General features: G+C 41.8%; 1 protein-coding gene across 3 annotated transcripts in view; it reads left to right on the top strand.

Annotated features, from left to right (window-relative positions):
- The first annotated feature begins 261 nt into the window (after positions 1-261).
- Positions 262-27,614, top strand: part of FANCL (FA complementation group L) — a 60,690-nt gene continuing 33,337 nt past the window's right edge. For 2 of the 3 annotated variants that reach the window (XM_053246594.1, XM_053246584.1), the window contains exons 1-6: positions 262-437; positions 7,853-7,911; positions 15,635-15,695; positions 20,210-20,266; positions 21,913-22,010; positions 23,992-24,088. In XM_053246594.1, coding sequence (XP_053102569.1) covers positions 342-437; positions 7,853-7,911; positions 15,635-15,695; positions 20,210-20,266; positions 21,913-22,010; positions 23,992-24,088 — 468 coding nt within the window. In that variant the 5' untranslated portion in view covers positions 262-341. The remainder of the gene's footprint in view (positions 438-7,852; positions 7,912-15,634; positions 15,696-20,209; positions 20,267-21,912; positions 22,011-23,991; positions 24,089-27,614) is intronic. The other variant, XM_053246604.1, reaches the window with a different exon arrangement.

Raw genomic sequence — 27,614 nt, 5'->3', positions numbered from 1 at the left:
CTCGCGTGCGCGCGCCGTCGCCACCCCCCCCCTCTTGCGACCGTTCTGCTGTCTTTTGTGTGCCCGCCCCACTCGAATTTTTTGATTCCCCTTTTTTCAGACGTCCCTACGCATCAGAAGGGAGAGAGCGGGCGTGCTATTCAGCAGGCCGCCGTACGCATGCGTCGCCAAAATCTTCCCCCTGAATGGGGTGGGTCGTGAAAGGAGGAGGGGCAGCGCATGCTCTGTCGAGGGTAGCTTTCGAACTCTCTGGAGGCGCGTAAAAGGAGAGGAGCGGGGAGGGGAAAAAAAAAAGGTTGTCTTTTAGGCCGGTGCGGAGAAACGAGAGGGTCGGGCGGAAAATGGCTACCGGGCTGGGGTCGCTGTTGCGCGAGTGCCCGCTGCTTCTGCCCCAGAATCGGGAAGGGACTGTCTATGAGGGCTTCGTCACCGCCCAGGTACACGGGCACTCGCTCAGGATGGCGGGGCGGGTCGTTTCCTTCTCATGCGTCAGGGTAGTGGTGTGCCTTCTCGCCACCTGCCCCTATTATGCCTACAACAACCCTTTGAGGTTGGCTAAGTTTGTGTCCCCTCACCCGGCCCCGGGTAACTCGCATGGCTGAGGCAGGATTCGAATCCAGGCCTCCTTGGACCATGCCAGGCGCTTTGCCACGAGGACACATTATTATGGGGTTCACAAAAGCATTTTAATACCGCCTTTAATTAATTATATTTATCCCCCCCATCTCCCCAGTACACGACTGCAGCTCACTATTAATTTAATTTAATTTAATTTTTAATTAACACATTTGTATACAGCCCAAAACTCAAATCTCTAATGCTATTAGCTCTAAAGATGCTTACAAGACAATAAAAATAAATAAGTATAAGCAAGTTAAAAAGTCCAAGCGAAAACCACATTTAGAGGTGACCAATTTTTAAAGTTTCATTTTTTTAAAAAAAAGTTATATGTAAAAAGCGAATAACTAAGAAATCAGCCAGATGTAAGCAGTGGATAAAACATTTAAAAATCTATCAGGCTTTTAACTGAAATTAATTTAAAACTGTTTCATTGTTTTTATCCCAAGAAATGGTGTTCACTTTTTTATTCTGTGAAATCCATTGTTTTTACTCTGTTTTCTGTTTGTTGTTTTTAAGTTGTGTACACTGCCTAGAGATACACATAACGGCTCGTGTATATACTTATGATAAATAAAGAAATTAAAAGCCTCTCCCAAAGGTTCAGGGTGTAGAAGTTCTTTTACACCTCCCATTTTATCCTCACAACCCCTCTGTGTGGTAGGCTAGGCCAGCTGGGCTTAAGAAATCCCAAGTAGTAGGGAGCCCTGGCACCCAGACTAGGATGTTCAGAGAGAGGTTGTGGTTGTGAGGATAAAATGGGAGGAGGGAACGTCGACCCCAGGCCTGCTCAACTTTGGCCCTCCCCAACTCTTTTTGGACTACGACTCCCATAATCCCCAGCCACAGTGGCCAATCGACAGGAATTATGCAAAGTTGTAGGCCAACATCTGCAGGAGGACTGAAGTTGTGCGGGCCTGTTCTACACCTTGAACTCCTTGGAGGCTTTTATTTATATTTACTATTTATTTATTAGTCATATTTATATACTAGGTTATTCAGAGAGAGAAAGAGTAATAACTTTTTTTAATTAGTCCCTGGCAGCCGACTTCTAAGTACTACATGTTACTTGTAGGAGGCATAAAGAGAAGCTCATTTATCTTTCCTGTCTATAATGTCTACATCTGGTAATTTTGCTAAGTGACCATTATCTGTCTGGCTCCTAGATCCACAGATCTAGGCTGAAAGTGGGGAAGTGGCCCAGAATCACCAGTGGATTTATTAGCAGACTGAGGATTTGAACTAGGGATGTGCATGGGACCAGGTGGGGGATGCCACTTTAAGGGTGGGGGAGGGTGCACTTACCTCTCCCCCTGCTTTTCCCCAACCGGCGCTCGTTGCCTATAAAAGCCTTTGGGGCGGCAGTGTACCTCCCTGCTGCCCCTTCCCGCTCTTCGGCTGGAAGTGGCCGGAAGTACCGGTTCCGGCCGAAGAGGGGAAGGGGCGACAGGGAGGTACGCAGCTGCCCGGAAGGCCTTTACGGGCAACGAATGCCAGTCGGGGGAAAGTGAGGGGGAGGGGTAAGTGCACCCTCCCCCATCCTTAAAGTGGCACCCCCGGCCTCAAATTTCGTACACCCTCCTCCCCTGGTGTTCAAACCCGTTCGAAGGCCCGTAAAAGGGCCTCCAAACAGGTTTGTGCACATCCCTGATTTGAACCTGGGTCTCACCAAGTTTAGTCCTCTCCAAGTCTAGTCTGATGGTAACCACTAGGCTGCACTGGTCCTCTGCATAGGTTCTGTCAACAGCTAGAAACTTCATCCCAGGAAGAGAAAGGGAGGGCGTGATATGGAAAAACAACCACCTACTTCCATTCATGGGTAGTGGGGTTAGGGGAAAAGGGACTGTGTTCAGGACTGCAGCCTAAGGGCTCAGTTCATTTGGAAGTTCTCCTGCTGAAGCTGCACTGAAGTGGATGAGAACAGTATGAAAGCAGCTCCATTCATTCCAATGGAGCTTGTGTAGGAAGGCTTCCCAGTGGATTTTGCTCTTGGGCTATAAAGTTGCATTAAAACCTGGTTGGGTTTTGCCAAAGAATACATACAGCTGTGTTGCCTGTAGGGAAATACTTTGCTTTCTTTTGTTACAGAGATTCTTCTTTTAAAACAATGACAATACAGAAGTAGCTGATGGTATACAATGTGCTGCTGAAATTGCAGAGGGAGCTTAAAAAAAGCAAAACATTTCTCCCCTCTAACCAAAATTTATCAAAGCTATTCTATGTCTAGAATTTACAACATTTGCGTATGGTACTATATTTTTCAGTATGAGTATCTTTTTAAAGGTGTGTTTTAAAATACCTTTCAGAACTTTAATGAAACACTGAATCATAGTTATTTGACCTTTACAAAAGGTCAGAATTACACCTGCTTTCCCCCTGTATATATATAAAAAAGGCCATTTAAATGTAATTGAAGTGAAAGTTACACTATACTATGAAGGTAAAGGTTATGGGGTACATTAATTGTGTTTCTCTGTTCTTCAAACTGCATTCTGACAGGTTCTTCAAATGTCCATCGCTTTTGTGCAAATGCTGAAAATAATTATCGGCTAGCTGATAACTTTCTAAACTTAGTTAAAGTACTTCCTTGATTAGAGCAATTACAAACTGTTTCGAAGAGACCTGCCACCTTCATTCCTTTGTGTCAGACCTCTGAAATTTGGCCAGTAGAAACCTTTATTGGATAATGTATTAAAGGAGTCCAACTCACCTTTTAAGACCAACTGAAATGACTTCATTGAAAGCTGCTTTGTATTCTGTTGGATGCTAGCATGGAAGTGATTAGACATTAGCCTTATAAGAGAGATGTTTTTCTGCCCATTATGTTTCACACTGTTTTAGCCAAGGTAATATTGAGCACAATCTATAAACCCTGACCCAATGTGAATGTGTAGCCCAGCTTTAGTTGACTTTTCAACTAGTATATTGATTAATGGGACTACATAAGGATCAAGTAATGATAGAATTTATTCTTGCCCTTTGAAATATTCTGCTCCCAAACATTAAAGCTTCATAAGAGTGTTTTAAACAATAGTTTTAGCCTCTGCTTAAAACAATGCATCTTTTCATATATTGGATTTTCACATATTTACATCTGAAGGCTGCAGTTCTGCAGAATAAAGTACCACAGAGGAATTCCCTTCTCAAAACTGCAATCCTAAGGACCAAACTAGATATAGCAAAAATGTGTCTTTACATTGCTTTGGTTGCTTGGTTTATGGAGAAGCAACTTGAAGTGGGTGGGATTTATGGAGGAGAAGTGGAGGATTATCTCTCCCTTCTACCATTTTTCAAATCCAGATCTCCCCCTTTCCTTTTCTGGGATCCAGATGTGTGTGTTCTCTTGCAAATATGTGCCTAGAATTTTTACTGGAAGGAAAGCAGGTGGTGATGGTTTGGAGAAAAAATAGGGAAAGGATTAAGCACTCCCTTTGCATTACCATTTTGCTTTTGCTTGCTTGTAATGTGTAGTTTGGCACTAAGTGCTTACATGGATGTAAGTCACATTGACATCTTGGAGTAAATAAATTCAGAATATTCAGCTATTCCACCTCAGTTGTTTTTAAGAATCAAGGTGGATAAAAATCAATGATTTAAAATAAATAAATAAAATTGGATTTTTAAAATTTTTAATCCAATTTTTTAAATTTATATCAGATTTTTTATTTTAAAAATTCATAAGAACTTAGTCAAAGATATCATCATGAATATTAATAATTATATTCTATGAACATGTTAACAGCTGTATATGGGGATGAGATATAACAGACCTGATCAGTCCTATTCTGCAAGTAGTGTACATGCAGCATACACATACAGTCAAGCCCTCGCTCTTCCTCACCCCCAAAGTGCAAAGACAAAGAAGGTCAGTGAATGAATTGAGAATTTTGGGGGATGGAGTAGATCTGAGCAAGGAGAATATAAATGCATGGGATGGGGAGGGGAATAGAAAGTGAAACCAAAAATGAACGGAACATATTCATGCAGCCCTGAAGAAACTTTTTCCAAGTGTTTCCTCCATTTTGGAATGGAAACACCTGTCATGGCAGCAGGCTGTAAAGGAGACCCGATTTGGGACTATTTTAATGAAATTCCTGTACCTGTGGGTAAGGAAGGCATGCGTGCAAAATGCAAACACTACAACAATGAAATGCAAGGCCTGGTTACCTGAATGAAACAGCATTATGTGTGTTCCTACCTTGTAAAAATGAAACCTACATCTGTCTCTAAATAGGTATTAAGGTGATATTATACAACAAGAATGTCCTATTATAGAAGAAGATGATTAAATAGAATCTTCCTGACTAGTAATTTAAATTGTGGTTTAAATCATTAAAATTGAGTCCTCCTGTGAAGCGATTTAAATCATGATTTAAATTGATTTGATTTAAATCAAATCAATCCTTCACTGAATGGAAAGAGGTCTCTTCAGGTTGTGTAACACTAGTGGGCAGGGTCAATTTGATTTAAGTCAAATTGATTTAAATCGCTTCACAGAAGGATTTAATTTTTAATGATTTAAATCACTAGTCAGGAAGATTCTATTTAATCACCATTTTCTAGTAAAAGTACATTCTTGTTGTCTAATACAACCTTAATACATATTCAGAGATAGATGTAGGTTCCTCAGGATTGCATGAATAGGTTCTTTCACTTCTGTTTTCACTTACTAGTCTCCTCCCCTAACCCTTGCATTTGTACCCAGATTCCTCCTCACTCAGGTCTACTCCATCCCCTCAAACCCTCTATTCATTTATTGACAACCTTTGTCTTTGCACAGGGGCGGAGACCTGGCGGCAAGGACTTGTGTGTGTGTGAGCTCACTGCATGTATGTACTGCAGAAGAGGACTGATGAGGTCCATTAATTCTCCTCCCCATTTACTGCTCTTAACATGTTCATAGGATACATTTAGAAGTTGTGATTAATATTCATGATGATATCTTTGACCTAGGTTCTTTTTTATTATTATTTTTTAAAAATTAAAATCCAATTTAACTCAAACCAAAGTGAATTTAAAAATCTGATTTTAAAAAAAGTGTGTGTGTGTTTAAAAGCAATCGATTTTTATCGACCCTGCTAGTTGGAAAACCTGGCATTGCTTCTTAGCCTGCTTGGCAGCTCAGTCTCATGGCCTACAGGAGGTCTTTAGCCCCTGATTCTCAGTATGGACATTGCTGTATTACACTGTATACGCAGGAGGATGCAGCCTATAAGAATATCCAGTATTGCCACACATCTTAAAAAAATTTCTCCTATTGATTTGATTAGAGCCGAAGCAGATTTGCATGACTAATTTTAACATAATGGAAGAATAAAAGGATGAGACTATTATTAAGGTCTTTCCACACAATGAGGCAACACATGTCTTCTTAACCACAACATGTCATCTTTTGCACAATACTGTCATTAGCCACAGTCCAGCAACAACAGTGTGATATTCTGCTCACACTTCATGTAAGGCTGGATAACCTATCTGGATGTGTGCAGAAGAGGAGTATATAGCCTCCAAAGGACATCTCAGAAATTTAGACCGTTATTTATCTAATTAATTAACTAATTAACATATTTGTATACAACCCAAAATGCAAGTCTCTGGGTGGTTTACAACAAAACTCGGTTACTCAAAACAGTGGGGCTATAAAGTGTAGAAGTATGCTATTGTTCTGTCTCTTTAATTTTAAAATCCTAGATCAGTACTTCATTGTTATAGGAGAGTGTGCAGCCACTGATGGGTTAAAAACAACCCCTAAAGTGCAAGAACATAAGGCTGTGTTGTTCCAAATCTGTTCATAACTTCAAAGTGAATAGTGTCTATGATACTTTATTTATAGTTTGGTTTCTATACTGCTTTTCATGAATTTATCCCAGTGTTTACCACTGGGGACAATGCTGTTCATTGAAGCATACAGCCCCTAGTAAAGCAGAGAGCAGGAGTAAAAGCAGAACATTTTATATTTAAAGCTGGAGATTAATTCAGGTGTTTCACTAAAAAAAAAGTCAACAGAAGCCAAATTAGTAGTGTCACATAGTGGTTGGAGGGCATTCCAGCAAAAGGGCGTGTAGAGAAGAGTGCACTAAACAGAGTAAACTGCTAAATTTTTGTATTTGCTGAAAATGGGGTACAGTCATAGTTTACTTTTATTTATCTCAGAAGCTCCGCAAGTAGGCTGAGATCATGTCAGGCACCTAGTGAGACTAATCTCCTGGCTCCATCTTAAAACTTATAAAACACGGGGGGGGGGGGGGGGGGCGTCATTTTGATATGAATTTGGTTCGTCCCTGGGTCCGCCTTTTAGCCAATCAAACAGACTCGGTGGGAATCATCTTAGAGCCATTTTATTGCTACTGCAGTTGCAACAGGTAATCAGTGGGCTTTACGCTCTCAAACTGATTAGCAATTGGTTATAGGTGCATCTTACATTTATACAGACAACCTGAATGATGCTGACACCCTAGACATAGTATACGTGGCAACAAAATGGTGGACTAAGTATCTAGTACGCATGCGAATGATTCATTGTTCATCTGGTGATTACTCCTTATTTGGTTACATCCTGTTTTCTTAATTGTCAGCAAAGAACAGTGAGAATCCTGTGAGAACCAAGTTTCCTTAGATACAATTTAGTGGAGAGAGATAATGACGTTGATCATGAGAGGCCGTGATGGCCCTGTGCTGGGCTGGGGTTACTTTAAGTCAGACTGAGGTTTTCTAAGTAAAATGGAGTTACTTTGGTTTTCTTAAAACACATCAATTTCACCAGGGCCAGCTTCTTCACCCCCAGCTTTTTTATTGCTTCCCCCAACATTCAGCCTGATGAAGAGTTCTTAGGAACTCAAAAGCTAGCTACCGAAGATGATGTGTCACTTTGGTTGATCTTAATGAAGATATTACTGGAATGTGACTTTTAGTTATACTATGTTTCTCTAGTGAGTTGGATAAGTTGCTTCTACTTCTTTGTAATGGCATGCTATCCACTAGTCATGGTGTTTTATATTCAAGCCTATTTATTGATAGTTCTTATTTTCTAAAGCTTTGAGGGTGTGGCAGTAGATTAAGAGCAACAGTGAAATACATTAAAATTGGAAATTTAATTATATTGGCTTAAAACATACATAATCCATTCACCTATTGGTTTATTTGCAGCCCAAAATACCTTACAGTATTTATTGACATACCCAAACTCAGACTTTGCTGAGTAGACATGCCATCTAATGAGATGTTACTTTTCCAGGGCAGAGACTTTCACATAAGGATATTGCTACCAGTGGATCTTCAGCTGAAAAATGCCAGGTGAAGTGCATGATTTTCTGTATTTTTCTTGTGTTGCAACTTTTAATAATACATCTTGTGTGAGAAGCAGTGATGGCTGTTGTTGCTTGTGGAGATTTTGAGAATATCTGTTGTCACTCAGACTAATCCTATGCACTCCAAATAATGTTTCATGTGCAACGGAGAGGGGGGATTTTTGTCAATCCACTTTTCCATCTGCAGCCTTCTGTGCCTCTTGAAAATATGTCCCTGAGGATCCCTTAGCCCTCACGGATATATTTTTGGGAGGCACAGAGGGCTGCAGAAGGAAGGGTAGGTGAATCAGGAAAAAAAATGCCCCTCCCCTGTTGCACATGCAAAATGCCAGATAGTAATCTTTTTAGTTGTTGAATACTCTATATTAGTTAATCTTGACATGGGTGAAATCTCAAGATTAACAGCTTAATACAGTATATGAGAGTGAGTAAGAGTTTTCTGGTTGTGCGGACCAGAGAGCAACTTGAGAAGAATGTGAACCAGAAAATTATTTATAGTCCTTGCTAACTAGGCAAAGTGTTGATGCTTCAGACTTCAAAGTGGTGATTTATATTTAGCATAGGGAGAGCAACTGGCTTCATTCAACCCCAGCACGGGGTGTCTCCAGTGGCTGTTGCTGGTGTCTACCTTGTGTTTCTTTTTAGACTGTGAGCCCTTTGGGAAACAGGGAACCATCTCATTATTCATTTCTATGTAATCTGTGCTGAGAACTTTTTCATTTAAAAGTTGTATATAAATATTAATAGCAGCAGTAGTAGGAATGATAATCTGAAGGACAATATCATTAAGAGCAGGGTTTCTCAAACTTGTGTTCCCAGATGTTGTTCTTCAACTTTCATAATTCCCGGCCACAGTGACCTTTGCCTTACGGGATTATGAGAGCTGAAGTCCAACAACATCTGGGGACCCAAGTTTGAGAACCCCTGACTTAAGAGTTTACTATGCCAGTGGCTATTTCAGAGCAAAAATGTCTTCATATCAGTGGATCTGGCAAGGAAGTGGCATTGCAGGTGTAACTGAGAAAGTCCTGGAACTCCAGAGCCCATTGAACATGATAGTTTTCCCCGCCAACTTTGGGGGTCATCTTAAGGCTGGCGCAGAGAAACTTAGAAGGAGTAGTGTCTGCTTAAAATTTAAGGATGTCCCAGGTGATGGCATTCAATTTGTATGAAATTCCTGTTTAGGTTTTGTTGTAATATGCAAACAATTGGATTCTGTGTACAGAGATTGTATCACATCAACCGGTCACCATGAGCTGAGAGCTGCAGGATGCTCAAATTAAACTGGCCACTAAAACTTCTGTACTGGTGTCCGTCAGCTCATGGATTGTTCCCATCTAAGCCTGGTGTGTGTGTCCTGGTTAAGTACTGGAGACAATGAGTAATGCACGCAATCAAAAACTCTGTTCTACCCAGGTTTGGGAACTGTGTGTGCTCCCAATTTTCGGTTGTGTGGAAGCAAGGTAGGAGGAAACCTGGGTAGCTTTCTCTCCTACCTTGCTTTCACACAACTGAAATTGGGAGCACACAAAGCTCCCGAACCTGGGTAGAACAGAGTTTTTGATTGTGTGAATGACCTCTTTGACTAGAACAGTTTTCTGTGTTCTGTTATATATAATTTTGGGTTCTGTTATAACTTGGATTTCATATTTGAGGTTGGGAAGAAACTTTTGCTTAGCACAGCTTGACTGACAGTTCTGTGTGTGCTTTTACCTTTTCCTGAAGTGTGTGGCTCACTTTCTTGAATCTGAGTCCTGTGACTGCCGTGATGCAACTTGCAAATTCCTGTTTTTTACTTATGCAGCTGAATAACTTGATGGCATAGGTCAATTTGTAAAGGATTCATGTATAGAGTATCTTTGGGGCAGTGACTGAGCACATGTATGAGTTTGTGCAATTTTCATAAATTAGGGTATGTGGACATGCACCCGTTTTTCTCTTCATCCATGTATGCATGTGAAAAATGTCACACAAACCGTAACCCTTAGTGGATGAAGCTGTTGATAAGCTGCTGGAGAACAGCAGTCAGTTTCTTGTTTCAGGGTCCCTAGCATGCATCAAATTCTTTGGAAGGTGCATTGTTCTCTAAGATGCAAAGATTGAATGGAGTTTGTGCTGCAGTTCAGTGAGTATAACAGGAAGAACTGATAGGAACGGTTGGTTACCCAGGTTATGAGGAAGGTTATGAAACTTTTAAGTGAAGCTGAATAGTCAGTGAAAACTGGTTCTCTTTCCTTGTTTAAAGTGGGTATCCTAGATGTGCAGATGAAATACTCATGCATGTTTATCTCAAGTGCCAAAGTTTGAGATACTGAACTATGTATAATATAGCTTTGTAATTAAGCCCCCCCCCCCATTTTCCCCACCCTTACAATTTTGTACTTGCCTGCTTTGCAAGAAGGGAGGCTGGCTGTCCTTGTTAGTATCAACGTGACTAATTTTTTTTTTGAAAAAATCTCTTTCCTCACCATGCCTCTGAGAGAAGAAGAGATTTCAGAAGCACACAAAGCTAGGGATGTGCATGGAACTGGCGGCGGCCTGTTCGACAGCGGGGGGATAACTTTAAGGGCAGCGGAGGGTGCACTTACTCCTCCCCCGCCGGCACTCACTGAAAAACCGGAAGGGCAGGGCAGCAGCGTACCTCCTCACCGCCCTGCCCATTCTTTGGACCGGAAGTGACAAGAAGTAGCATGCACATATGTGCACGTTGGGCGCATGCATGTTGCATGCGCACCCTATGTGTGAGCAAGTGCAACATGCACACGCTACTTCCTGTCATGTCCGGCCCAAGGAGCAGATGTGATGGCGGGTAGGTACACTGCCGCCCTGCTGGACCACTTTTTTAACGAGCGCCGGCAGGGGAAATGTGGTGGGGTGGTGGTGGTAAGTGCATCCTTCCCTGCCCTTAAAGTTATCTCCCCCCCCCGCCGAACTGTTGAATCTCACATTGTTTGGACCTGTTCTGAGTTCCATAAAAGGGCCTCTGAACAGGTCGTGTACATCCCTTCTTGAAGTCCTGGTAATGTTCCCAGTGGCCAGCTGCTTTCAGTCACCATCTTTTTTTTTTTTTAAACTCTAGAATATGCCAGGGTTATTTCCTGGGATGTTCTAGAGTTTTTTAAAAAAGAGATGGTGACCTACAGCAGCTGAGAACATTATTAGTGCTTCACTTTCTGATGAAACCAACCCTGCCCTCAGAAGTGTGGCAAAAAACGTTTTGAAAAACGAAAACCTCCTTCAATGCCACTCACCCCAGGAACAATTCCAGAGACTGTATTTGCCTGAATCCAAGATTAGCACCCCCCCCCCCCGCAAGTTCTTTGATGTTAGAAATTGGGGGGGTCATCTTAAATTCACAGGCCCATTCCTTTTCAGTAAATACACGAATAACCTGTATGTCTTAATACAGGGAGTTGTCTTAAATTCAGGGTTGTCTTTTCAAGTAAATACGGTATCAAGAGATGACTGGGTAAGGAGTTAAAGGCAAGACTGATACAATATACTGTATATTGGACATATTGAAGGTGGTATGTTAATTAAAGTTGCCATCCATGAACCGCTTAAGCTGGCATATTTGTGCTTAAATGAAAGATCCAACAAGTGCACGAGAGAGGTCTATTGATGCAATTAGTATAAATCACATATCCAACATGTTTTGATTAATAGGGGCAAGAAAACCTGACACTTCTGATAATTTCTTTGTAGGATGAGCTCCAAACAGGGTTGACTTGATTTAAATTAAATTGATTTAAATCGTGATTTAAATCGCTTCACAGAAGGACTCAGTTCTAATAATTTAAATCATGATTTAAACCACTAGTCAGGAGGTTCTATTTGATCATCATTTTCTAGTAAAAGTACATTCTTGTTGTCTAATTTAGTTTAATACATATTCAGGGACAGATTTAGGTTAAATTTTTCAAAGTTAGGTACACACTATGATATGTGCACACATCTCTTAATGCTATTTCATTTGGGCAACCTGGCCTTGCATTTCTGTGTTGCACTGTTTGCATTTCACACGCATGCCTCTTATCCATGGGTACAGGAACTCATAAAAATATTCTCAAATAGTGTTTCTTTTATGGCTCGCTGGCATGATAGGTGTTTCCCTGCTACAATGGAGGATACACATGGAAAAAAGGTTTCTTCAGTACTGCATGAATACCTGTTCACTTTTGGTTTCACTTTCTATGCCCCTCCCTTATCTCTTGCATTTATAGCCAGACTTCTTCTTGCTCAGATCTACTCCATCCCTCCAAACCCTTTATTAATTCATTGGCCTTTAGCCCTATTCAGACATTAAAATGGCTGTACACTTGTACACATGTTTATGTGAATGACTGTACCTGTGTTCATTTTAAAAGTGAACCTGAATACAGGCCCTTCAAATGCATGGTACAGATAGGAAGTGTACTTCAGTACCTGCATTCAAAATAACATGTTGAACATATTGGCTGTACCTCTGTACAGATCTGTACCTGTGTACACTATACACTCGTATGAGTGTTGAACATAATGTGTGAATCAGCCCAATGTGTTTGCCTTTTTAGCTGGAGGTGGCGGGGAGGCAAGGGCTGTGTATGTGCTGCATGTATACCACCTGCAGAATAGGATTGATCAGGTCAGATCTCTCATCCCCCTATACTGCTGTTAACATGTACATAGAATATAATTAGAAGCTATGATTAACATTCATGATACCTTTGACCTAGGTTCTTTTAAAATGAATTTTTAAAAATTAAAATCAAATTTAAATAAAATTCTGATTTAAATCTTAAAAATCTGGGGGGGGGTGTTAATTAAAATAACACGCACATCGATTTTTATCAACCCTGGCTCAAAGGATTTAATGACCACTGCAAAGATAACAAAGAAATATATTGACCCAAATTGTATAAATTGCTGCTCTACAAAACTTACTGAATTTTTTTATCCTTTTTGCTTCCTCGTGTTGCCGTTTTGGTTTGTTTCTCATACTTAAGCCAGTTTACTCCAATAGGCCCTTTCCAGTTTAGTGACCTGTGGTCCCATTTTGAGGTTTGTGGTTAATACTGTAGAGGTGCTTTCAACAGATATGGGGGATGCGTTTTTGGCCCAGCTCATTTTCCTCCATTGTTGAATGTTGCAGTTCAGAATACAGCCATTTAAAATGTGAATTATAGCTCACACTAATGAGGCTATTTAATTCAAACAAGATGATGGATGTACATTTTTCCGTCCTCCTAAACAGATGTGGTCAGACAAAGGCATATTATCAGTCCCTTATAGCTACTTGGAGAATAGTAGCATGTAGACTTTAGTGGGTGGGTAGGAGAGATGTTGTCTCCTTCACTAGATGAACTAGAAAATCCTGAGATTTACACCTTTGAACATGCATAATAGAGGCTGGTATGATATCTATCAGTGCATACTAATGTGGGAGATTCAAGTAATGCTTTAAATGTATTTTAAATATTTAGTGTGAAAACAAATTTAAATACTTATTTACAAAACTTTGTTTTAGCAAGATTCCTTCTTGAATGCTTCCAGTAGATGAAAATGGATTTCAGGCTGAATATTAAGTTGATAAGTTGATTTTTTTAAAAAAACTTTATTGCTTACTATTAAAATGAGGAAATTTGAACAATTTCAGTTTTATGGTGGTTGCTTTCTTAATGCTTTGATGTAATTATGCTAGTGTTTACATTGTTTATGTATTTACAATGTCTTATTTACATTGATTGGAGAGTTAGGATTGGAAATTGTGTGTGCCAGGTTTGATACAGGTAGCTTCGAGGAAAAGGCTCTTTGAAATTAGTTTACAAACTGAAATGTGTTCTCCAACATACTACTTTGATTTTAGGCATAACTGCTGTTCTGAAGTTCAGTATAAGAAAATGTAGCTTAGTGAGATAAAATGCAGGCGCCAGTTGGATTTTTGGAAAGTGGTTGATATTTATATGTTGCTATATATCATATTTTAATTTTAGCTATATAGCTTTGCTGAATGTTAAATGTTCCCAACATGCCGTACCATATTTTATGGACTATAGGACGCTACAGACTATAAGACGCACCTTAATTTTAATCCAGTTTTTCAGAGTTTTAACATATTAAACTGTTATCAAAACTGTACCGAAAAGTCCTGCTAGCTCCAGCAAAAGACTCTCAGCCTTGCTTCAGTTTGTTCTCCTTTCTTCTTGCCTCAGATAAGTCCTCTTTCAATTGCTCCTACTCCACTCCGTGTTTTCTCTTCAACCTCTTCTGACCCTATTAAAAACAACAACACCCTCTTTCGTTTTTGAGCTTTCCTTCGCCTCACCAGAATGCACATACTTGGGGTGGGCGGGCAGGGGTCATATGAACTTCCAGAGGAGGGAGCGGCCACCACTTCGGCTCTCCTACTTCTTTGCACTTTCTTCAGCTGAACATGTTTGCAGAAAGTAAAACGGGAGGAAAAGCTGATAACGATGGTGTTGCTGGTGGTGATGTAAAACTTGCACGATTCTCGGAGGCCACCGGCTCGTCGGAGGAGGAGGAGTCCACAGCCCAAGCGGCGGAGGGTGAGCTGGAGCGGCAGTCCCCAGGCGGCACAGGGTTGAAAGAGGGTCGTCCCCAAACCCCTGCTTTAGCATCGGTACAGGCTTTGCTGGGGGATAGCCCCCCCCTCCTTGAACCTGTTGGGCAGTTACGAGTGTAAGACGCACCTGAATTTTGGTGGATATTTTTCGAGGAAAAAAATGAGTCTTATTTATAGTCCATAAAATACGGTATGTGAACTTAGAAAAAGTGTACCATTATCTGATAAGACTTTTCAACACAATTTATAAAGGTGCATGGTAGATAAATGCCTTCTTATAAAATGTTAAAGGCTGGTCCAATTGATACTTTCCCTCCCTAAACCACCCCACATGATTAAGAAGGGGGTCTTGCCAAGAATAAGCCCTTCCTGGCTGCTTTCCTGGATATCCTGATGTCTTCCTGGCATCATATTGTGTATTTGTTGGGGATAGTGTGGACCTCTGCTCTATAGCAACCTGTGTATAAATCGATATTTCGAATGAACTGCCTCCCCCACACGATAAAGGAATACATTTGGAGGGCATTGGAATGTTTGAATTGTTTAATTGGTTTTATTCTGTTTTTTATAGTTTTGATTTTAACTGTTAACTTGTTTTAATTGCTTTTATCTTGTTGTAAACTGCCCTGAGCCCTTTTGGAAGGGCGGTATATAAATCAAATCAAATAAATAAATAAATAATAAATATTGGCCTATTGTGGGGTGGGAAGCAGCGTCCAAAATGGTTGATAGTGAATAGAATTTTATATGAATACGACAAATATTTATATATCACTTTTCAACAAAAGTGCCAAAGTGGTTTACATCGATATAAATAAATAAAATGGTTCCCTGTCCCCCAAAAACTTACAATCTAAAAAGAGAAACATAAGATAGACATCCACAACAGCCACTGGAGGGATGCTGTGCTGGGGATGGATAGGGCCAGTTGCTGTCCCCCTGCTAAATAAAGAGAATTGCCACTTTTAAAAGGTGCCTTTTTGCTCAGTTAGCAGGGGACTATGATTCAAAGTTCCTTAAAACAACCCTTTTTGTCCCGTCCCCCCCCCCAAATGATTCGGGTCTGCTAAAGGGAGTTTTCTTGTGCTGCTTGAATGTTTAGTCCAGTTTACTTGATCCGGATTAAGTACTGCATTATATCTTTTAGGATACAGTGTAGCTGGCGGCTGAAAAAGATATTGAGTGGATATCAGCAGATTCTAAAACAGGTATGTGAGTGAAATGTGCAGATGTAACATTTTGAATTCCAGAAACTTGGTTGTCATAAATACTTTGAGATAGAGGCCTGCAGTTCTCAACCCATTTACTCATGAGTAAACCAATAGCAGTGCTGTTGACTTCTGTGGGAATGCTTCAGAGTCTATGAGTTATGAATCACAGCCAGAGTGAGTCTGTTCATGACTTTGGATCTCTCACCAGGGGAGGAGGAATTCAGCAGTGGGACTTTGTGTATTGTTCTTCCCGTTGGGTAGGGAGGAGGAGTTGTCTAAGGCTGGTGAGTTATTGGAGTCCTCCTTCTGTGGCTCCAGTGACCTAATCTCTGAAGCCAAGGGTGGGGGGAATGATGTCCATCCGCTCTGTTCAAACTCAAACTTTTCACCATGGGACGAATATATTTTCTTGGTGTTATCTACTGACCTGCTTACAATTTTAATAAGTTTCTGTTTAATATACTTGAAAAACCTATACTTCATATAGTCATATCTTCATTGATCTTACAGGTCTATCTGTCAAACTTTCTTTCTGTAGTATAGGTTAAATTTAGATCGGGAAGAAAATGCTTTCAGCCATTTCTCTATACTCCTGCAGTTTTGAAATGCTGAAGTTTATTTTCTTCGGTGTTTTTGAGATACTTGGAAACAGATGTTGTTTCCGTCTGAGGCTTTCTCAGCTTTGAGATATAGTTAAGAATACTTAGTAGGGTTATAAAAATAGGTTGCCTTGATGCACGCTTAAATGTTCCTAGAGTATTTTGCAATGCCCTAGGTAGGATGGGCGTAGGCTAGTGTTTCTTATTTTAATTACGTTACAGGTAAACAATAATAGAGCAGTATCAGGAATATGCAAAATCACACACATACAAAGAAATATAAGTTCATTAACGCAAAGTCTGACTAAACAAACTTTTCCCAAGACTAAACTTCCTGAAGCTATAGCCCTGGCTCCTTGCCTTGAACTCACCAAACGCCTGATGAGAATTCAAGCTTCCTGCCCTCCTGCCTTTCCAGGATCTGCAGAGTTATTTGCCTGCAGCCAACCTCCATGTCCACATGTCCTTCTCAGCACCTCCAGCACCCCTTTTATGGGCCTCCGAATAGGTTCAAACAACCAGCATTTGGGCCGGTTCGAAGGCGAGGGGGATACCTTTAAGGGCGGGGGAGGGTGCTCTTACCACTTCCGCCATGTTGCCCCGCCCAGTGCTGCACTTTAAAAGGGTCCAGCGGGGCGGCAGCATACTTCCTTGCCGCCCCTTGCCTTGTTGGACTGGAAATGACTGGAAGTACCCGGCGTGCGTGCACACATTGGGCGTGAACATGTGTGTTGGGTACTTCTGGTCACTTCCAGTCTGACAAGGCGGCGGGCCACAGGGAGGTAGGCTGCCACCCTGCCAGACTCTTTTAAAGTGCAGCCCCGGTGAGGGAAACGTGGTGGGAGGGGTAAGAGCAAGGACCCCTGCAGAAGACCTCTGTATCTGGGCAGTCTCATATGGAAGGAGACAGTCCTTTAAATACCTTGGTCCCAAAGCTGTTAAGATCTTTAAAGGAATTTAAAGAGTTGGAATTGTGGCTGGAACAGGATTAGGAGCCAGTGCAAATGATGAAGTAGGGGTGTTACATTCTCTTTATAATGAGGACCTAACAATAGTCTAGCTAGCCACAACATTGTTTGTTTGTTATTTATATCCAAGGATCTCAGGATTCTGGATTAGCTGAAGTTTTTGGACACTTCTTAAGGGTAACTCCACATAAAGCATATTATAGTAGTCAAGTCTCAATGGGACTAAGGCCGATTAGGAGCTTTTGTAAGCTGAGTAGTCAAGGGAATACTGGCCCATCTAGCGTTGGCTATTTGATTGATTGATTGATCAATTTATATACCACTTTTTATTAAAATAATCTCAAAGCGGTGTACAGTATAATTAAAACAATGCATAATTAAAATGCAAAGGTACAGGTGATCTTAAAAATTAAAATACATAATAATACAAAAGTACAGATAACATCAGTATAAAAATAATCTCTATATAAAAATTTAATAACCCATAAAATAATAACACTTAGCAGCAGCAGCAGTAAAAAACAATATTCTCATCCAAAAGTTTGGGTGGACTTTATTTCCCCTTAAAAACTGTCAAGGAGACTGAGGAGCGGATTTCGGCCAGGAGAGCATTTCAAAGCCTGAGGGCAATGACTGAGAAGGCCCTCTCCCATGTGCTCGACATCTGAGCCTCTCTCACTGTTGGCACGCAGAGCAGACCCCCTCTGATGACCCTGTCAAGCGGGCAGAAACCCTTGGGAGCAGGTGGTCCTTCAGATATCCAGGGCCCAATCCGTTAAAGGCTTTAAAGGCCAAAACCAGCACCTCAAATTGGACCTGGCCGGAAACAAATTGGTAGCCAGTGCAGCTTTTTCAGAGTGGGTGTAATATGATCCCAGTGGGCAACTCTGGATACAATCCTAGCTGCCGCATTTTGCACTAGCTGCACTTTCCAAATATTCTCCAAGGGTAGGGACAAGTAGAGCTCATTACAGTAATCCAGCGGCAACGTGACGGATAACTGTGGCCAGTTTTGCCTTCTCGAAAAAAGGACGCAGCTGAAACACTATCCGAAGCTGTGCAAAACCACCTTTGGCCACCACTTCCACCTGAACTTCCAAAAGCAGAACTGGGTCCAGCAGTTCTCCCAAGCTGCACACTTGCTCTTTCAAGGGAAGTGCAACCCCATCTAGAACTGGCCGGATCCCTTCATCCCGATCGGCTCTCCTACTGACCAACAGCGCCTCTGTCTTGTCTGGATTCATTCTCAGTTTACTAGCCCACATCCTGCCCATCACAGTGTCCAGGCCCCAATTCAGGTCATCCACTGCCTCCCTAGGATCAGGTGATAAAGAGAGATAGAGCTGAGTGTCATCTGCATATTGCTGACAACTCCCTCCAAGTCCCTCGATGACCTCTCTCAGTGGTTTCATTTAGATGGTGAACAGCATGGGTGACGAGACTAAACCCTGCAGGACCCCACAAGCCAATGCCCACGGATCCTTGATAGGTAAGGTAAAGTGTGCCGTCAAGTCGATTTCGACTCCTGGCGTCCACAGAGCCCTGTGGTTTTCTTTGGTAGAATACAGGAGGGGTTTACCATTGCCGCCTCCTGCGCAGTATGACATGATGCCTTTCAGCACCTTCCTATATCGCTGCTGCCCGATATAGTAGCAGCGGAGATTCGAACTGGCAACCTTCTGCTTGTTAGTCAAGCATTTCCCCGCTGCGCCACTTAAGGTGGTCTTTCTTGATAGGACTGTTAGAAAATTTTATAGTATTATCAGTTAAAAGCTGCTGCAGGGGAGTCCAGTTTTGACTGGAGCAGCAGCATGGGGGAGAAGAGTTAAGCTTTTCCCTCTGTACCCTATTCCCATTCTAACCCACTCTGAAGTTGCTATTTGCTCTGTTGGGGAAAATGAATGGGTACATCAGGTTGCAGCAAGGCATGTTGGGACAGAGGAGCTCACAGCTTTGCCGCTATGTGCATCCTGTGATTGCTTTCAAGCTATGTTAGAGAAATAAGGCATGGAGATTGCAGTTTTGACCAGTGTTCCCTCTAAAGCATGCGCCTGTGCGTGCGCTCACGTTTTTTGATGTCCACTCAATTTTAGATCCCGCTCAGGTTGAATCAGGAAGGCCCCACTTTGAATATATTTGCGCACACACAGCCTTGATACTGCCACCCAGAACAAAGCTCATTCGGCACAGAGATGAAAAAAATTAGTGAGAACACTGGTTTTGACATGCAATTCTGTGCTGAAATAATTAACTACATTTTTATATCAGACTTGCCTCCCCAAGATGTTGTGATTGCCATTGGCCTAGGTGGCTTTTAAAAAAGGATTACAAATTGTGAAGGAGGAGAGGTCTATAGTGGATAGAAAATCCACTATCTAAATTCCTCTGTCTATAGTGGATAGACAGAGCCTCCATGTTCAGAAGCAGAATGCCACTCTAACAGTTGACAGAGGAGGACTGTTGCCCTCAGACCCTTAACCAGGCATGATTAATAGGGGGAGCCATTTTTCCTCCAGTATTGCATATGAGAAAGACTCCATAAGGTAACATGATGTCTTTCCCCAGAACATCATTGGCTGGCTGGTAGGGAAGATAAACTGACCAGCACAGCTGGCAGAAATTCGAGAATGTTGTTAGTCCTTGTTTCCTAAGGGTTAGCTCACATGTGAATGTTTCTCACTTGATAACTGCAGAATCAAAGGATGACTTGCATGTGTGAATATCTCGGGTCAAACATTACATGCAAAACTTTCAGGTCATCTCAAACACAAAGCTACTCGCTCATATTCAGCTCTGAATCATTCGTATATCTGTGAATTAGTTTTAAGAGTATCATTCTTCTGCCATCTGATGAAAATATTAGATATGCTGGTTCTAACAGAATACAGTGATTCTGTGTAGTTAACTACTGTACAAAGTAATGAACAAAAATTGTATTTTTCAGAGATTGCAGCGCTCTTCAGATCTGGTCAGTTTCATGATGGAGCTGAAGACACTTTTGGTAAGCAACAGTGTTACAAAGGATGTACATAGCAATACCTTTTTTCCTATTTGTTTGCTTAAGCAAGAGACCCTATTTGACCCCATAAGTGACAGACCCAATGGTAGTTTCTCAATGACAGTTTCTCAAAAGGTCCTTCCAAGAAATAATTAGTGTTGTACAGTCTAAAGACTAATGCTATACATGTTGAGATTTTAGAGAACTGGAGAAATTGCTGCAAATACAGCTGTTATGGGCATTTTTTCTTAGCATTTTTGTAATTAGTGGCCGATATGACGGGAAGCTCTCTGTTGATGGTAGTGACCCGTCAGGGCTGCCCAGCTTTCCAGAAGCAGTTTGATGGCAACCCACAGCAGCCCCATCAGGGCTACCTTTTACATTGCCATCAATGAAGGGCTATCCATCGTGTCAGCCAATATATACACAAATGAATACTTCAACTGAAGATATTTTTTACATAACATTAGGATGTGGAAAATGGTTACCTCTTTACTTGTTGCTGGAATAAAGACTTATTTCATGTGCGGGTGCAGGAATATTATTATTTTCCCAGCACTCAGATAACGGTATTTCATGATTAAGAAAATGCTGTTCTTCAGATAGTGCTTCCCTTGTTGTTACAAATATCACCTTAAATATTGTTATGTTGGGGCATCTCTTGGATGGTATTCATCACTAGACATATATAGGCAGTATATCTGCCCTATTTTATGACTTATTTAAAATTATTATTATTTCCTTTCGGGGTTTTCCTTCCTCACTGAAACACTCAAATGTGAGTGTGCTTATGGAGCCCTTTACAGAAGAAAATAGCAAAACTGAGCAATGCTCTTAGACTCTTGTGCCACACACCTCTCCCCCCCCCCCGTCTTTTTCCTCTGTTGGCAAGAGATGTTTTATTTATCTGTAAATTAAAAGACACACACAGAGAGAACAAAACAAACAGGCTAACTACTTCAACAATATTGCCCTTTGTAATCCTTTGTGTGTGGACGCTGCATCCTGTTACTGTCAGTAGACTGTGGCTAGCATGAATATTAATGAAAAGTAAGATGTTTGGGTTTTAATTACCTAGAAGATAAGTTCTCAGAAGTTGAAGCTTGAACTAAAGTTGGAAACCATGTTGGCATTTGTATCCTCTTCATTTTGTAGGACAGCAATATGACTCCCCACCGCCGCACTGGCCTCATTTTTAAAAACTTCATTTTTGTAGGTTATGTACTAGAAAAGCAACTGGAGTTTATTTGTCAGGAGTTGATGGTTCAGAATTCTCTATATATGCCTCCCCATTAAGGCAGCCATTTTGTAATTTGTCCCTTTCTTCTTGTAATGTGTTTTCATTCAGTCAGTCTTTGTTTGTTTTGTTTTTGTTTGTTTTTTAAAAAAACTAAAACAGGCATGTTCCACTTGAATATGCATATAGACCTTGGCTCCAACAGAACCAATCCAATTAGTCATGACTATATCCATTGAAAGCAATGGGGATTCAGTTAGTTATGACTGAGGATTGGGGCTCTTATGAGTCAATGTAATGTATTGTACTGCTCAATTTAACATATATTTCATATCCCTAAATACAAGTGATTTGTAAAGCTGCTTAATGCTAAATGAATTCATATGTGATTATTATTATTATTTTTAAACAGGAAGTGGCTTTGAAAAACACACAGGAACTGCATGCACCACCACCTCCACAATATTACTCCAGTCTCATCAGAGATATAGAAACCTTGGGTTGGAATAAGTGTGTTCTATTTATTAATAGCAATGTTTTGGGAAAATAAGCAAATTCAGCATGTCTATTTTTGAAGCAGTTGTGTTTTTCGGGAATAAATGCTGTGGCTTTTCATTAAAATAGCTCTGGTTTCTTATTAACATCCTTTTAATCAAAGTTCCTAATGCATTTAAAAAGCTGACTGGAAAGGAGTTATGTAAGTGGCAATTTATTTGTCTTAATAAGGGCTCTTACATGGAATATTATTCTGTCGTGTAGAATTGTGTAGTGCAGAATTCTGTAGTGTAGTTTAGAATAGATTCCCACCCAGGGTAGTTATGACCCAGGTAGCTGACTGTGGATCTCCTCCTGGGGCTCTTGCTTTGAAGCACAATGGAGTTTGTCCCTGGCTCCAGTGCTTTTTGAAATAGGAGAGTGGCAAGAGAAACTGGGTGGCAAACATGTTCTGCACCATAATGTAGATGGTTCTGAGCCACCCAGAACTGGTGACCACTGTTTTGTGTTTGGGAGCCTCAAAATGGCTCCATTAAAAAAAAATAATGATTTTTGGCCAATTTTTGGCCATTCGGGGGTACAGCTCAATTCAAGGGGACCAGCAAAGCATGGTAGGCAGCTCCCCCCCAAAATAATTGGCCAATTTTGGATGACATTTCCGATGACTGGGAACCTCCCCCAGCCCATAGCCCCAATGACTTGGTATTCATAGGAACATAGAAAACTGCCATATACTGAGTCAGATCATTGGTCTATCTAGCTCAGAATTGTCTTCACAGACTGGCAGCAGCTTCTCCAAGGTTGCCGGCAGGAATCTCTCTCAGCACCCCTGTCTTGGAGATGCCCTACAGGGAAGGAACTTGGAACCTTCTGCTCTTCCCAGAGTGGCTCCATCCCCTGAGGGGAATATCTTACAGTGCTCACACTTCTAGTCTCTCATTCAGATGCAACCAGGGTGGACCCTGCAGTGGGGAACAGAGCCCCTACGAATATCGATGTTAGGGATGGGCCCGGACCGGTCCAGAGGCCATTGAAAACGCGTCCGGACCTGGGTGATTCGGATTGGGGGTGGGGGGTCGCTTTAAGAGTGGCGGGAGGGTTTACCTACCCCTCCTGCCGCTTTCCGCTGTGGCGCCGTAATTTGTAGAGTAATTGGGGTGGCAGGGAGGTATCCTGCCGCCCCAATTACTCTACAAATTGCGGCGCCACAGTGGAAAGCGGCGGGAGGGGTAAGTAAACACTCCCGCCGCTCTTAAAGCGACACCCCCCCCCAGTGCCGGACCGCAGTGTGGCGGTTCCGTGCACACCCCTAATTGATGTTCTCCTGTACTCATTTCTAAAGCAAATCTGCTGCCTGCACCCAGTTCTGTCTATGCTGTCTCAGACATTTACAGTGGGACTTCTGTGTGCATAATCTAGCATGTGATCATATGCTAGATGCCTCTGTAATCTGCTGTAGTGCATATTTACAGTAAACCTTACAAACTGCAAATGTGGGCTTGCTGCTAAAATTCAAAAATAATATTATTGCAAATATCACTTTTAGTATATGAACCAGTATTAACTGAATTTCCTACTCTATCTGTATTTATAATCAAATAAGTTCATGGAAGAAGAAGCATGCGTAAAAGTCTTCTACTTTGAAGAAACGGCAAAAATGGGTCAAATAGTTGACAGGAAGTTTAATGTGTACATAAGTAGAGGCTGACAGGAACATGCTGTGTGTGCCAAAGGTTCCAGTGATGGAAAACTGAAACATAGTGCTCACTGACCACAGCGTGAGCTCTGACATGCAATGTAAATAACCCAGAGATATATGACTGCATTAAGCAGCAGGCTGGTATACTAACTGCAGTAAATCTCCAACAGCAGAAATGGCTGTCATACAGATGATTTCTGATTAATATATTTGTAAGAGACTAATAGGAGCATAGCAGACGTTTCAAGTTAGATACAAATAGAATTACACCAGAGCTTGTTTCTTTTCTTCTTCCAGGGTGGTGTTTGTGGATCCCGGTTTTAGTATCATCAAGCTAAAAGCAGAAGATTCCTGCAGTCGGGCTCATCTAATCACCTTGAAATTAAATCCAAAGGTGAATATTTGTAGGGTGGTTGGGGGGGAAATAACTATTTTAATGATTATGTACCCTAAATATTGGATTTGTTTAACACCAAAGTCTATCATTCGACTAAAATTTATGTCTATTTAAACTCATTTAAATAGTGGGTAGACTTTAAGAATGGTAATCTTGCTTTCAGTTAAAATTCGTGCTGCATAGTAGAAACTTGTGAAGATCTCTGTCAAAGAAATCTAGTGGCACCAACAGTTAGCATTCTAAATGTATGGGGTTTGCCTGGTGGCATCTGCTTATGCTGAGCCTTCTGGCTTGGTGTGGGGATTATATTTCTCCACTCCAATCCACGATTAATGAGATCCAAAGCCCTTTGTGGGAGGATCAGCCATCTTTGGAGGCTTTGTATCAGCTGGCAGTCTCCCACTTGGATTTGGTCCACCCATAAGTGGCCTTTCACTAGCCAGAAAGAGATTCCTTCAATCCTGGTTCTTGCCCATGTGCTTGAGGAAAGGTTGCAGGAGCAGCTTCTCACAGAAGTCACACAGAAGCCTCCCCTCGGCCTCCATTCTGCTGTGCTGGGCATGCTCCAGTGTAACGGCGTGACTTTACTTCATGCAGAGTCCCTCCCACACCTTGCATCTGGCAGCCTGCCCCTGCCAGTCACCATGCACAGCTCTGTAACTTGCATGCCAATGGTTTGGGATGGAGCAGTATGCCAGATTGTCCTGGGAGGAGGTGCGCTTTGGTTGAAGTCAGCTGTCTTGTCTTAATTAGCCAGCCTGGGTGAGGAAGGAGAGGGTTCATCCTGACTCCTGTGAGGAGCTTCTCTGTAATTTACTTGTTTGTGTGTATGTGCACAGAGGGAATACGATTGTGGCATGGGTCAAGTGGGGATAGAGGCCATAATACCTCCAATTTAACCCAGTGGCTACAATGCCGCCCCAGGACCCTCCCTGTTTCCCAAATATCCTCCCCCCCCGCATGCATAAATGGGTTGATCTTATTATGTATCCTTCCCCCACCCCATCCAGTCCATTACATAAAGGAGAGAAAATAAAAACATAAGAACAGTCCTGCTGGATCAGGCCCAAGGAAGCCCATCTAGTCCAGCATCATGTTTCACACAGTGGCCCACCAGATGCCTCTGGAAGCCTACAGGCAGGAGTTGAGGGCATGCCCTCTCTCCTACTGTTACTTATGGTACTCAGAGGCGACTGGTACTTAGAAGCATCCTGCCTTGGAGGCTGGAGGTGGCCTATAGCTCTCCAACTAGTAGCCGTTGATACACCTCTCCTCCATGAAGTTATCCAGACCACTCTTAAAGCCATCCAGGTTGTTGGCTGCCACCACATCTTGTGGCAGAGAATTCCACAAGTTGATTATGCGTTGTGTGCAAAAGTACCTCCATTTGCTGGTCCTAGATTTCCTGGCAATCAATTTCATGGGATCACCCCTGGTTCTAGTGTTATTTGACAGGGAGAAGAATTTCTCTCTGTCCACTTTCTCCACACCATGCATGATTTTATAGACTTCTATCATGTCTCCCCGTAGTCGTCTTTTTTTCTAAACTAAATAGCCCCAGGTGTTGTAGCCTTGCCTCATAAGAAAGGTGTTCTAGTCCCCTGATCATCTTGGTTACCCTCTTCTGCACCTTTTCCAGTTCTACAATGTCCTTTTTTAGATGTGGTGACCAGAATTGTACACAGTACTCCCAAGTGTGTCCGCACCATAGATTTGTATAAGGGCGTTATAATATTAGCAGTTTTATTTTCAAGCGAGAGCATCCTTCCTCAGCCACACATCTACACTCAGGGATGTAACACTGCCATGCTGCTTTATAGGCATATAATCCAGAGCTGTACAGCTTTGGCCTTCCAGGTGTTGCTGGAATAGAACTCGCATCATCTCTGACGATTGGCCACTGTGTCTGGGAATGTTGGGCGTTGTGGGCCAACCACAGCTGGCAGGCCAAAATTTTGCAGCCCTGATAGGTTAAAACTGGATGGTTGAGCATTACAATTTAAATCTGGCAATCAACCACTTGATATAAAAGTGCATGTGTTGGATTACGTATGCACACTTGGCATGAAAATCTTCTGTCCTCGTGTACAAGCGAGGGTGGTATGTTGGGTGAAGAGAAAGGGCAGCTGTATTTTCTCCTCCACTTGATGGGTTGAATTGTGGGGAGATCACCATATATCACCTGGTCTAGGCCAAAATATCCTGGGAGGAGAGCTGGTCTTGTGGTAGCGAGCGTGAGTTTTCCCCTTTGCTAAGCAGGGTCTACCCTGGTTTGCATTTGGATGGGGGACTACATGTGTGAGTACTAGAAGATATTCCCCTTGTGGGGTGGGGCTACTCTGGGAAGAGCACCTCCCTGCTTGCATGCAGAAGGTTCCAAGTTCCCTCCCTGGCTTCTCCAAGATAGGGCTGAGAGAGATTCCTGCCTGCAACCTTGGAGATGCCACTGCCAGTCTGTGTAGACAATACTGAGCTAGATGGACCAATGGTCTGACTTGGTAGAAGGCAGCTTCCTATGTTCCTATCTTTAATGCTAATTTCTATATGGAGAGCAAACTCTGTGATGGGATTTTGAAATCAAGGTTTTGATTCCTTTCTATCACTTCAAGAAGATATTAGAGTGACATTCTACATTCTTGGCTATGTCTGCTAAAGTATTCCTCACACAAAAGCAGTGGTCCCATTAAGTCACATTCTTGCAGGCTGTTACAAAAACAATTCCTCTTGTGTGAATGCTTTGTAGCTTTGTTTCATCCAAAGCTAATATGTTCTTAGCTAAGGCTGCAAGAGTATTTTAGTTTTACAGTGCAGTGACCAGATTATGCAAGTTGCTAGATGTAACTAGTGGTCATCAATCAACTCTGTTTCACAAGATTATAGTGATGAAAGGATCAATTGTGTTTGTCCTTTTTAAAAATGTGTCTGGCATTTAAACTTGCCACAGGAGAAAATTAATATATAAAACGTGTGCTTGGTGACATGGGAATTTGATTTCCAGCAATATATGTATTAAATACACTGAGCCGCGTTGCTCATTCATGAAACATTTATTTTAAAGAAGTAAAAGTAGTACAGCTTATGAGCATGATACAGCCGATGTTAAATATATTTTAATCCTATTGATTTTAAGGTGAGATATTTGTGCATATGTTAAACACTCTCATTGAAACCAGTGTGACTTGCGGGATCTATCTATCTATCATATTTTTATACCGCCCAAAACTTAACGTCTCTGGGCGTAGTAAACCTGCCTGGGCTGTACCACTTCAAACTCCAGGTGGGAGCTGATATGATTGAATTATCTCCCACATGAAAAATTCCCTGAATACGGAACAAAGGGCTAAAACCCATCTCTGTGACAACTGGGTTTACTCCTGCACTATTTTTCTCACTCCATTGTTATGCTGTTTTTAATCCACCTGCTCCCTCTTAATGCCTAAAAAGCTATTCCTCTGCTCAGTCCAACACAAATTCTGTATTCTCCGGGGTCATGCCCACAGTGATGCTCTAATCAAGAATGTGG

This window comes from Hemicordylus capensis, chromosome 1 (assembly GCF_027244095.1).
Source record: "Hemicordylus capensis ecotype Gifberg chromosome 1, rHemCap1.1.pri, whole genome shotgun sequence".
NCBI classification, from domain to species: Eukaryota; Metazoa; Chordata; class Lepidosauria; order Squamata; family Cordylidae; genus Hemicordylus; species Hemicordylus capensis.
The sequence above is the reverse complement of the archived record's forward strand: the minus strand, read 5'-3'. Positions and strand labels throughout refer to the sequence as shown.